The sequence below is a fragment of the Hemicordylus capensis genome, chromosome 3, assembly GCF_027244095.1.
Source record: "Hemicordylus capensis ecotype Gifberg chromosome 3, rHemCap1.1.pri, whole genome shotgun sequence".
Lineage (NCBI taxonomy): Eukaryota > Metazoa > Chordata > Lepidosauria > Squamata > Cordylidae > Hemicordylus > Hemicordylus capensis.
Window position 1 is genome coordinate 336042024 of NC_069659.1, and position 13343 is coordinate 336055366.

Consider the following 13343-nt stretch of genomic DNA (forward strand, 5'->3'; position numbering starts at 1 on the left):
TTTAAACCCTTATTTTGTCGTCTAGAATAAACAAGAAGCTAAATTTTGTTATCTTGCTGTTTAAGTTAGTGAATTATTTCCTTGTGTCCTCCATGCTGCTCTTAAAACCTAAATATGTAGTCTTGAGAGACATGTACAAATATGTGGTCTTGAGAGAAATTTTAAAATGGGTAGAGCTATGCTTCTTAAACTGTTCAGGCACCTAATGGCACAGCGGGGAAGCAACCTGCCTAGAGAGCAGGAGGCTGTTGGTTCGAATCCCTGCTGGTGTGTTTCCCCCAAAATGGGAAACTCCTATATCGGGCAGCAGTGATATAGAAAGGTGCTGAAAGGCATAATCTCATACTGTTAGGAGAAGGCAATGGTAAACCGCTCCTGTATTCTACCAAGAAAACCACATGGCTCTGTGGTCGCCAGGAGTCAGCACCAACCTGACTGCACAACCTTTCCTTTCCTTTTTGTAATGAAAGCAAAACTTAGCACCATGAAAGTAAAAACATTTTGAAACATTTACATGAAGAGTCCCATAACTTCCTCATCTTGTGGAATTCTCTGCCACGAGTTGTGGTGACAACCAACAGCCTGGATGGCTTTAAGAGAGGTTTGGATAACTTCATGGAGGAGTGGTCTTTCAATGGCTACTAGTCTGAGGGCTATAGGCCACCTCCAGCCTCAGACGCAAGATGCCTTTGATTACCAGTTGCAGGTGAGTAACAGTAGGAGAGAGGGCATGCCCTCACCTCTTGTCTGTGGGCTTCCCAGGAGCATTTGGTGGGCCACTGTGTGAAACAGGATACTGGAATAGATAGGCCTTGGGCCTGATTCAGCAGGGCTGTTCTTATATGTTCTCATTTATTTACTTTCAGTGATTTCATATCCTTCAAGTCATGAAAGTTTGGACCATGTTGGTGAAGAGAAGGAGGTAATTTAATTCTTATATGTGGGTTTGCACAAAATTATTAGTGCATTTCTGAACCTTTAAGAAGGTTATATTTAACATCAATATAACATGTTCTACTCTTATCAGTACTTATTAAGTAGCATTCAGAATAAGTCATGACTAAGCATCATTGAAATCAGCAAGATAAATTAGTCATGCCTAGCTTCTCCCATTAATTTTAATGGGACTTGGTCTGGATGCTACCCATTATTAATAGAACAGTGGGTGTTGGGAAGGGCCAATGGTACTTCTAGGGGAAGACTAATGAAATGTTTCCATCTGCCTATAGGCAACAAGTATTAGAGAAAGTGGCAAAGTATCCTCCAGTTTGGGTCTCCAGGACTTTGATCTACTCCGCGTTATAGGGAGAGGGAGTTATGCAAAAGTACTCCTCGTTCGGTTAAAGAAGACAGAGCGCATTTATGCAATGAAAGTTGTGAAAAAAGAACTTGTCAATGATGATGAGGTAAGCAATATTTCTATTACATTAACAATTATTTAAAATCCATAGATACTATATTATCTGAGTTGTGGTTCTGTATTCCTTGTCATGTGCATTACATTATATATAAAGGGCTTTTCCATTCACCCTTTCCCACTGTAATCCCTAACCCCATCCAGAAGTAACTACTGAGGATCAGGGGCCCTCCAGAGAAGCACATAATGCAGTGGGGATGGGTGGCAGTTGACAGCTTCCTATAGAAATTCCTTTAGAAATTCCCATAGACACAGGGTTATTTAGATCCAGATAACATATTTATTAAGTAGAATCTAGAAAGCTGTATAGAACAAGTACCAGATTATTATAACCTTGTTCTTATCTCACTATGACCGCATGCAATATATGAACTTTGAAAGGTATATTTGATGCAATTAACCTTTTCCTATTAATCTTGATTAACTTCTGAGACTGTTGTCATTTGAACAACTTTTTCGGCAGTTAACTCTTGCATTTTGAAAGAGGAGGTAAGTTGACTATTATTCGCTGAATTCTCATAGGCCCTTCCTGTTTGTAAAGACAAACATCTTACACTCATGCGTAGTCTCTCTATACACTGAGAGATATTTCAGTGCGACAACACTGCATTTAGCCATGCATCAAGAGTGGACTTGCAATTTAATGCCAAACATGTTGGCAAACCTCAATTTATGCGCTCACAATCTCTCTCTCTCTCTTTTTTAAAACATAAGATAGAAACCAGCAACAGTGACTGGAAGGGTGCTGTGTTGCAGGTAGATAGGGCCAGTTATTCTGGTGTGTGGAGTCCTCCTTGCTTTTACAGTTTAATTGGCATTTTACCAAAGATATTACAAAGAAAATTGTGTTCTGACTTTGTTTGTCCTTTAATAGGATATTGATTGGGTTCAGACAGAAAAACATGTCTTTGAGCAGGCTTCAAATCATCCTTTCCTTGTTGGGCTTCACTCCTGTTTCCAAACAGAAAGCAGGTAATTGTGCACTAAGACTGTTGTCTTTTCTCTCTTGCAAGATCCTTTCATAATATAGCATTGAAATTTCTCTGGTAAGATGTAGTTAGCAAAAAGTGGTGCCATAACTTGTGCAGCTTCATCAAAAAGGACTTGAATGACTGGTTCCTTCCTGAATTAGATATGAAGAAATCTGCACTTAGCTGCAAAATTGACTTTCAGAAGAGGAGTAGTCACTGAATGAGGAAACTGTCCAAAGAATTAGGATAGCATAATGGGGGAAAACAGAATACAGGAAAGGTGATTCCTTAATGAGGATTAAGAGGGCCATAGCTTTTGGAAAGAACAGGTGTTGCAGAGTGAGATCATATAAAGCATTAAAGCTTTATAAGGAGGATGTAATCTAGAATGTACAAAACGTGTTTTTTTCACAGTAGAGCTTGTAACCTTTCATGTAGAATGAATTTTTGTAATGTTAAGACATTTAAGCATGGACAAGTATGTTTAAGAAGAGGTGAAGTGAATATAATACTTAGTGGATCAAGTGGTTTATTGAATTGAATTAGTTCCCAATATTGAGATTAGAAAGCCTTGCAACAGGGGGTGAGAGAAATTGTAGAAAAGTAAAAGGGTGACAAATTTCTTTTGAATGACCGTGTCTTCTCAAATAAGTACTACACTTTAGGATGGATGGATGGATAGATAGATAGATAGATATTGGGGGTGGGGGTTGGAGTTGCTACAAAAATTAATACAATGACCCTCAAAAATGTATCCTGAGGTGTTTGGTCCGTGTCCCCCCCCATCAGTGAAAGGAAGAGTAAAAAAATAAATTTGGTCATATTGAAAAGGTATCTATGGATAGATACATTTAGTAGGTACAAAGAGGAGGGGGAAATCAGACAAAGAGGAGGGGGAAAAATACTCTGGAAAATGTGAATTGGTGACAAGAATATGAACCATGATTACAGAGAGAACATATGATAAATAATAATTCATTGTATAACTTTCATTTTGTGTTCCAGACTATTTTTTGTTATAGAGTATGTAAATGGAGGGGATCTCATGTTTCATATGCAGCGCCAGAGGAAATTGCCAGAAGAGCATGCTAGGTATGTGTTTCTGTAGGGCAAGGACTGGTTTTTGCATAGTTACAAGTTCCAGCAAAGAACAGATTTCTGTTACATGGAGCTTCTCCTTTTGCCTCAAGTTGTTAAGAATGTGTGTGTGTGTGGTTTTTTGCAATCACAATCTGTGAACGTCAATCACATCACATCAATCTGTGCGCTAGTTCTCCCTGCCTCTAACACCCACCAGCCAATCCAGCCCCGTACCCCGCCTCTCCCCCGCCCCCCCCGGCAGCTGCCCCCTGCCATCCAGGATGGTGGTGGAGATGGCAAAACCTCCTCTGTGGGCCCTCCTGCTGCTCAAATGTCAGGTCAGGTCATTTCCAGCCCATTTCGGGGCTCTCTGCATGCAAGCTAAGATGGGGCCACTTGGGGAAGAGCAGAAGGTTTCAAGTTCCCTCCCTGGCATCTCCAAGATAGGGCTGAGACACTCCTGCCTGTAACCTTGGAGAAACCGCTGCCAGTCTGTGTAGACAATACTGAGCTAGATTGACCCAAGTTCAGACAGACTCAGTTTGAGACAGCTTCCTATGTCCCTAAGACCTTATTTGGCTCTGATTCACTGGCTAAGCCTCAAATGATCCTTTGCCTAAACTGGCTAAACAAGAACACCATTTTCTCCAAAGACTGACTTATTGATTCTGTATCTGTGTCTGTACCACCTATGGCCTTGTCAGCCTAACACAGGTCTGCAAACCACAGAATGAAAACTCATAAACCCTTGTTGCCAATCCCGCAATCCTTAAACCTGACAGATATGCTGATCATCCTCCTCCACTATCTGCTTAATCTACTGTTCCTAGATGGAAACTGGTCAGTCTCTTGGTTTCAGTTTCCATACTTAACTGAAACCTCAGTCAAAGCATTTGCAGTCTCAAATAAAATTAAGAAATCTAAGTCTGTGGGTAGAAACAATTAAGCATATGAAGGAGAGATAAGGGGGGGAAATACAGCACAAGTTTCTTGTTCCTCATTTTTCTCTTAGCCAATTTTGATGAAGATCTTAAAAAAAAAACAACCTACCACCTCTTCAAGAATCAATGGAGTTCACTAGAACCAAAACTGATCCTGAGGTCTAGTTCACCATTCCAGAATCTATCAGTCATCAGTTGTGACCTATCCGCATGAAGGCTAGAGTGGAAGGTTTTATAACGATAATTGTGCCCGTGATCATTATTTAGAAGAATGACAGAATGGCCATGCTTCCTGCCAGTTTCTTGGCCAATCAGGGTCCCATTCTACACCACATGATTACAAATACTTGTCCTCTCACCCCTTATCCAGATATAGAGGTAAAGACTGGGACTTCTCCAGTTGTCATGTTTATCCTGAATGCGCATTTCCCTCACCGCATCCACATTCTGCTACTATTTCCAAGGTTTCATTTTCTCACTTAAGATCTTCATTCACTTTTGTTGTAAGCTCCAGGGATATAATCGCCTGACCCCACCTGGGCTTTCCAGATACATGTCCAACATATGCACTGTGAGCTTCAAGGGCTCCTGCTCCCAAACCATTTGTAAAGAGTGCAGATACTCCTCTACTTGCTACATCACCTCATTACAAGTCACCCTTGGCCTGTAAGATTTGGACTCTAAGCATGTGGGGGACATTAGGCATGTGTGAATCAATTTGTACCCAAATCTAGCTGATTTGGAGACAGAACAAATTTCCCCTGTGTTGCATTGACCTTGATTTGGGTCCAAGTCGAATCGCAGCACATTCGATTTGAATAGATTCCTCCTACCAATTTCCCCAGATTCCCAGCTTTCATTTAAAATAAAATTTTAAAAAGCTAAGTTCTAGCCCTTGTAAAAGTGGAGTTGTGGAGCAAAATGTGTAGTCACTATTTTTCAAGTGTTCGGATTCTTTGGTGTATAATAACTTTTCCTCAATTCATTAAAAAAAAAAAATTAAAGCTGGAGATCCGGGTTAGGCAACTTCGGATCCCCATTATTTCCTATGGCGGAAATATACAAAATCAGTAAACACTAAAAGAAATTATTAAAAATCAACCAAGTGCCCCACTGCCTTGAATGTTGGGTGGTAGGTGGCACCCATGGGGACCTACCCATTGCCCACATTTGGTGCCCCTAGGACCTATATAAGTGGTCTGAATCAATCCAAATCTAATCAAATCTTATCTGGGGTGATTTGGGGGGACAGATTCGTTCACAAAACAAATTGGGGTGATTTGATTCAGGCACAAATCGAATCAAAAAAATCAGTTCGTGCACACCACTTTGGACTTCCCATCATGTTCAACACTAATGGAGTTGATGGATGATAAACTGGATTACCAGTAACAGGATTTAAGACTATACATGGAACAAGTAGCCAGAATAGTATCCTCTTTTGGGTCTGGAGGTCCACGAACCCACACCAACTTTAAATGATTCCATCTTTGATCTTATATTATCATTAACACTTACCTTCTTGTCACATTACTAATGCTTCATGCCGTACTGGAAGTTGACAAGCATTCCTAGGATAAGCCGTCTTTGTTTATGGCACTTTTCACAGCTTAGCAAATACATAAAGAATTCTATCTCAGAACTGTTTAATTTTTGCCTAAGCATCCTATACTTAAATCAGTGATGTCAGAAGCAGCACAGCCGCACTCTAAACAGTGAGCCTTCCCTTACCCCATGAGGGGAGGCAACTTGATACATGGAGATTTTATTCTGCTTCTGCTTTATAGCTTTGCATGCTTACTTGGATTATTACCAGCATTTCTTATGGGATAAGTTATCCTCCTTCCTGCATCACCTCCCCCAGAATATATGGCACCTTGCCATTGTATTTCAAGTGGAAGCCTTCAAACTGACCAAGCAACATAGGGAGTTGCCATATACTGAGTCAGGCCTTTGGTCTATCTAGCTCAGTACTGACTTCACAGACTGCCAGCGGCTTCTCCAAGGATGCAGACAGGAATCTCTCTCAGCCCTATATTGGATAAGCCAAGGAGGGAACTTGAAACCTTCTGATCTTTCCAGATCGGCTCTGTCCCCTGAGGGTCTTACAGTACGGCTCCATCCCACATCTTACAGTGCTCACACTTCTAGTCTTCCATTCATATGCAACCAAGATGGACCCTGCTTAGCTAAGGGGCAGACGGTGATTCTAAAGTTGTCACAGGGCAGTCACCCTCGGAAGACTTGCCTGATTCTGGGTTAGCCTATAAAGCTAGGGTGCAGATATAGAACATAAGAACAGCTCTGCTGGATCAGGCCCAAGGTCCATCTAGTCCAGCATCCTGTTTCGCACAGTGGCCCACCAGATGCCGCTGGAAGCCACAGTCAGGAGTTGAGGGCATGCCCTCTCTCCTGCTGTTACTCCCCTGCAACTGGTACTCAGAGGCATCCTGCCTTTGAGGCTGGAGGTGGCCTATAGCCCTCCAGCTAGTAGCCGTTGATAGACCTGTCCTCCATGAAGTTATCCAAACCCTTCTTAAAGCCATCCAGGTTGTTGGCTGTCACCACATCTTGTGGCAGAGAATTCCACAAGTGGATTATGCGTTGTGTGAAAAAGTACTTCCGTTTGTTGGTCCTAGATTTCCCGGCAATCAATTTCATAGGACTTACCCTTTGATGATAAAGTATTGTTTGGATCCAAGACAGATAATGCTCTAGAGCAGGCCTGCTCAACTTAGGCCCCCCAGCTGTTCTTGACTTCAACTCCCATAACCCCCAGCTACAGTGGCCAATGGCCAGGGATTATGGGAATTATAGGCCAACATCTGCAGGAGAGCTGAAGTTAAGTAGCCCTGCTCTAGAGAGTACAGAAACTCCCTTCCACTGCTTGGTTCATGAGTATGCTTTAGACTCAAGCTATGTTATCTCAATCCAATTGTGGAACTACCCATTAAAATCAGAGAGTTACATATACCTTCTGCATTAGTGTCTCCTTTTATCAGCAGCCTTCAATTTCCCAATCTTATAAGTAGATCTGTACCTCCTCCTCGACACCCCTCATGAGCAAGAACAAACTATCCACTTAGCCCAAATGTGCATTACGTACATGGCCCAACTGTTAGAACTTGCCTACTAAATTCCCCCAACCCCCTGCTGGCAGCAAACCATGACTAACATCCTGGTTCTCTCCATTGTCTATATACCATCGAATTCTCTGTGCTTCCACAAATCAACTTTCATGCCACTCCTATTTTCTAGATAAAGTCTTCACCTACTTTTCAAAGCAGTGATTGGAAAAGGACCCTCAGCTCAACTCTGCTAAGAATTTTATTCCCAATTATTCAGTTCCAGATGGGATCTGAGGGATATCAGTACAAAATTCTACCATTTGGCTTATCTGTGGCACCGAGAATGTTCACACAGTGTACAGCTGCTGTGACCACTTATCTATGCTGACAAGGGTCACCATGTTGCATTACATTAACAACTGGCTCTTCCTATCCCCTCTTGCCAGCAACTTGTTCCCATTCTAAATGCTTTCAGTCCTGCAGTCAATTTAAAGAAGCCTATTCTCCATCCATCGAGGATGATGCACTTTTTAGACATGGTCTTGGGCTTTGTTTAGAGCCTCTTTGCCAACCTGTCTGCTTTAGTCCATGTGTCTTCTGTTAAGCCTCATGGCAGCTATGATTAATCTGCCTCCATATGCACCCAACCCAAAGTGATTCCTCAGCATATTCATGTCTTCCTGTCATTGAAGCTACTAAATGGTCCTTCCAAGTCCACAATGTATTCTGTTGGTAAACGTCCCTTTGAAACTGAAAAAGGGGCTTCACTTTTGTGTTTCCAGTACCACTACAATCATTACAGCTGCATCCAACATAGGCTGGGGCACTCACTTTAGAGATCTTATTATCAGTGCCGTTGGGATACTCCTTGAATCCAGGGAGCACATAAATTTCCTTGAACCCAAGACAGTATCAATACTCTTCATGCCTCCCTTCCAGTGCTTTGGGGCTGCTCTGTCTTCATTGCCATGAACAGTTACATAAACCACCAGGGGGTTGCCCTGTGTCCTCACAGATATGCAGAGCAAAGTGTTTACTCCATCATATGGATGGTAGGCTATGGATGGCTGATCCCACAGTGTACTTAATTGTGATGAGTAGCAACTCTTATTGTCCTCAGGTTTTGCAGTAGAGCACCACACAATCTGGAAACTCCTCAGTTTCCTTCATTTGAGATCATCCTTCCTCAAAAAGTCTCTAAAACCATCTAGAAATCTAATATTTATTTAGTTTTACTCTTTTGCTTGAATGGGACAGCGGGAGGGGAATTGTTTTGTGTGGTTCAGATCTTGGAACTAGCTGAAGTTCAGAGGGTCAGTTTACTGCCAGTAATTATGTAATCAGTGATTATATCTGTCATATCTCAGCTTTCCAAAAAACCTAAAACTTGAGTTGCTTAAGTGACTATGATGTGAATGAATAGCTGTGGAGGAGGGAAAATGCATGTGAAAAAGGCAAAAAGTAATTTGATGTAAGCAGAAATAGCTCTTGCACAGAGACTTCTTGGATTGCTGGGCAGGGGACTTGGGGTGGCTAAGAAGTTTAGAAAGAGACGGTATTTAATATGCACTGGCTCATGATATTTTAATTTTATTTTAGGTTTTACTCAGCAGAAATCAGTTTAGCATTAAATTACCTTCATGAACGAGGAATTATATACAGGGATTTGAAACTAGACAACGTATTGCTGGATTCTGAAGGACATATTAAACTGACTGACTATGGCATGTGCAAGGTGAGAGACACAAATCTTGAAATATCTTAAACTGTGGATTTTAACTTGGTTTTGTATATTTAGATGTATGATGACTTGACCAAGCTGCTGTCATTAACACACGTGCAATTATGCAATCAAATACACATGCAGTGTGAAAAGTACAAATACCAATGCAGAGGAGCCCCTGGTGGCGCAGTGGTAAAACTGTCGCCCTGTAACCAGAAGGTTACAAGTTCGATCCTGACCAGGGGCTCAAGGTTGACTCAGCCTTCCATCCTTCCGAGGTCGGTAAAATGAGTACCCAGAATGTTGGGGGCAATATGCTAAATCATTGTAAACCGCTTAGAGAGCTCCGGCTATAGAGCGGTATATAAATGTAAGTGCTATTGCTATATGTACCTTTATATTAGAATGTATTCTATTTGGATTATGATCCATTGCCATTCGTAAAGCTGGATTCTGCACCTGCACAGGACTTCACAGTGGGTTCCACGAGCTCCTCGTGGCACCTATGCTCCACTTCTTGTGCTTTGGCAGTTTGGGCGCCATTCCCTCAGATCTTGATTGGACTCCTTTTTTGTGGCTTTATGAGTCTGGTCAGTTTATTATTTTTACTCTTTTGCCTTTTGGGCATCAGATTCTGTCATCTTTTTTAAATTTTAACTGCTTTTTACATTTGACTTTACAAATGGATGTGAAGAGGACTTTTAAAAGATGCATTGATTGTGGCAGCAAGTTCCCATTCATTGACCACCACAACAGCTGTCTTTTATATTTGGGCAAGAAACATAATACTTCGTCGTGCAAAATCTGCACTTCATTCTCTCACCAAACTTTGGAAAATCGAGCTCTGTGTCTTTAAGTGTAGTATGAGCAAGTGCTTCAACTGCTGACACCAATGCCTTGGTCCCCATCCCCTTTGATTTCGACATAGAGGTCAATGTTGGGGACTCTAGCAGCTGCCCAGTCTAACCCCTTGACATCTGGCGCAGACTCGATAGATATGGTGTTTAAATGCCCAACTGCCGCTTTGAAGCTGGTCACTTTAAAACCGGTTTTTCTAGTGGCCATTTCCACAGTCAAGAGGGTTAGTGAGTAGACTACTCTGCATATGGATAGACCTTACACTAGTGTTTTCCCTGACAAGGTGCTAATGAAGCTAGATCCATCATTCCATGCTAAAGTGGTTTCAGACTTTTGCCTGAATCAGGGTATTGTTCTACCAACATTCTTTAGAAACCCTACTACACCTCTGGAGGGATTACTACATGCTTTAGACGTCTGCCGGTCACTCCTATTTTATTTGGACAGAACTAAACACTTTTGTAAATGCAAGTTGCGCTTTGTGGCCTATAAAGGCAAAGCTAAGGGCCAATATATTTCCAGGCAGCTTTTATCTAATTGACTGGTCAAGTTAATCTCTTTAGCATATAAATTACAGATTGTAGTCCCTCCAAGGACTATACAGGACCATTTGACTAGGATTATGCCTCGTCCACTGCTCATTTACTGGGCATACATACTGAGGACATTTGTAAAGCAGCTACCTGGTCATGTGAACAGCCGTTTGTAAAACAGTATGCTATTGATCTTCATTCTGCTGTGTCGGCAAATTTTGGGAGGAGCATCCTAAGGAGGGTGTTGCAATAACTGCCTGCTCCCTCTACCTGGGAAAGCTCACTAAAACACCCAGCTTTATGATTGGCAAATGATCATTATCCAGTTAAACAGGTTGCTCACCTGCATGATCTGGTAGTGATCTGTTGACATAAAGAAGTTGAAGAAAAAAATTCAAATATTAGTCAAGACAAGGACTATTCCTGCCTTCTGAGGAGAACCTTTGACATGATCGTCTTCCATAGCAGTCATCCAGAAACTGAGGAAATGGTGCCCAAACTGCCAAAATAAATGGCCACGCTGAGCATGAGAGGTGGAGCATGGGTGCCACGAGGAGAGGCGGAGCATGTGCGCCTCATGGAATCCATCCACAAGGTCCTGCGCAGGCACAGAACCCAGCTTTATTAATGTCAATGGATCACTACCAGAACATCAGTTAAACCTGTGCAAGCTGTCTTTTCTTGATCTATTGGCAAGACGCAGCAAATCTGTACCTAGGTTGGGGTGAGAAATGGGAAGATTGTCATGGTTACCTCCTATGCATAATGCAAAATTGACACACAGATTGAAATGGGTTTTCTGCTAATTCAAAGTTGTGTCCTCTTGCGGTGTGCTGCTCTGCTGTTGGAAGCTGTTTTCATGAGCTTCTGATGACAGAGCAGCATTCCACAGAAGACTGGAATATTCTGTGTTCATACAATTTTGAAATTATTTTTATATAAGTAATAGAAAAATGTATGACATGACTTCCACCTACACTTGATACATTATTTTTGTATGCTCAAGCTTTTTTGATAATAATTAGAGGAAATTAAAATTTTTACATCAGTTCAGTCAACCAATCTCTACAGAGAGAGATGGGCTTCCTTTAGATGAGGTCTTCAGTGGCTTAATTGCTAGGAAAAATACAGGTCTGGATCACGATATGTTGCAATTCATAAACCTGGATTCTGTGCCTGCACAGGACCTTGTGAATGGATTCTTCCAGCTTTTTGTGGTGCTCACATTCCACCTCATGCATGCAAAGTGTCGGTTATATGGGCGGTTAGGGTGCTATTTGTCAGTTCCTTTCCAGCTGCCAAAGCATCGACACTTTCTTAGTCATTGCTCTTCGGTTTCGGTTTGGTTCTGTGAGTTTAAGAGAAATAGTATTATTGCTAGGACCTTTGCTTTTGATTTAGACTGTTTTTACTGTTTATTCTTGGTTTAAATTGACATTTAAAAAACTTGTTAAAAGTGCATGGAGTGTGGCAGGAAATTACCTTCAACAGATTGTTCACAAATCTGGTGTCATTGCATCTGGTGGGCCACTGTGTGAAACAGGATGCTGGACTAGATGGGCCTTGGGCCTGATCCAGCAGGGCTGTTCTTATGTTACTTAAATCCGGCCTCCTATGGGTGAAAAACATAATATGGCGTCTTGCAAAATCTGTACATCGTTTTCTTGACAAACATTAAAGAGTCAAGCACTATGACTTTGAGTGATACTTAGACAAGGCTTTGAGGCTCCCTATGCCAATGCCAAGGTCTATGTTAACATTGATTTCAGTATCAACAGCTGCCACAGCTGTGTAATCTAAACCCTTAATACCTGGTGCTCTCCATTGACCATTGAACATGTCTTCAAACAGCCTTCGATTTTAAAGGATGACTCCTCTTCTCAGACATAAAATGTAAGAAGAAAATAAGGTCCTCTGACGATGAGCTCTCAGCTCCGACTTGTAAAAAGCATCGGGATCGGGGCTCAACACCACCCTCAAGATTGGCCATCAAGACTCTGTCTCCTACTGGGGTGCAGGGTGTCAGTACCCCCATATAAGCAACTTGCTCTTCCATTGACTTCAAGGGATGCAAGTCGCTAACAGTCGCCAATCACCAGTATTCCATGTCAACGGGCCTATGACTTGATCAGCTTTATCTAAAACCCCATCAATTCTGGAAAAGACACCTGTTATCTCTGTACCAAAGGGGTGTTCAAGAACTCTCTCAACATCAACTCAAGTGCCACAACAACTTTGTCAACTTCGGCTTCTGTTCTACCTTACCAGTCGATGTCAATCTCACCTGCATTGACACCCTTACAGTCTCTATCGACATTGAGAAGAAGCACTCCACGACATCAAGGTGCATTTTCCCCACCTGGATCTGCAGTCAGCTTCGATGTCAAGGAGGATGTCCAAGATCTAGAGGGAGGTTTGGATACAGCAAAAATAGTTATTTTCCTTAGTAGATTCTACAGAGATTATTTCTTCAGCTTCGATATTTTAAAAGTTTTCTAAGCCAGGGCTTGGTTGAAGACTCAGATGTAGAGGAGGTGACTGCCTCGCTACCGAAGACTCTGTGTCTCCTGCACGAGCCCGTCCTTCTGTTTCTCTACTATCAACTCTGTCACGAATTGTACCATGCTGCTACCACTTGTCACAATACAATCTCAACCAGCCCCGTGACTTTTAAGTTTAACTGCTGCCACCAAGTAGACTTTTTAGGCTTTCTCTGGCTTAGTCTACTACAACAGATTTCCAAATCTGTGGG

At 41.9% G+C, this 13343-nt stretch overlaps 1 protein-coding gene and 1 long non-coding RNA gene across 2 annotated transcripts in view; one reads left to right on the plus strand and one right to left on the minus strand.

Annotated features, from left to right (window-relative positions):
• Positions 1 to 13343, plus strand: part of PRKCI (protein kinase C iota) — a 60956-nt gene that overhangs the window by 32945 nt on the left and 14668 nt on the right. The window contains exons 8-12 of the mRNA XM_053311279.1: positions 867 to 922; positions 1230 to 1406; positions 2292 to 2389; positions 3394 to 3480; positions 9077 to 9212. Of these exons, the coding sequence (XP_053167254.1) occupies positions 867 to 922; positions 1230 to 1406; positions 2292 to 2389; positions 3394 to 3480; positions 9077 to 9212 (554 nt within the window). The remainder of the gene's footprint in view (positions 1 to 866; positions 923 to 1229; positions 1407 to 2291; positions 2390 to 3393; positions 3481 to 9076; positions 9213 to 13343) is intronic.
• LOC128351599 (uncharacterized) lies at positions 11103 to 12978 on the minus strand. Its single transcript, XR_008319900.1, has 3 exons — positions 12876 to 12978; positions 12074 to 12203; positions 11103 to 11939 (listed from the first exon to the last, which is right to left on the minus strand). It is a non-coding gene; the product is annotated as an uncharacterized LOC128351599 (long non-coding RNA).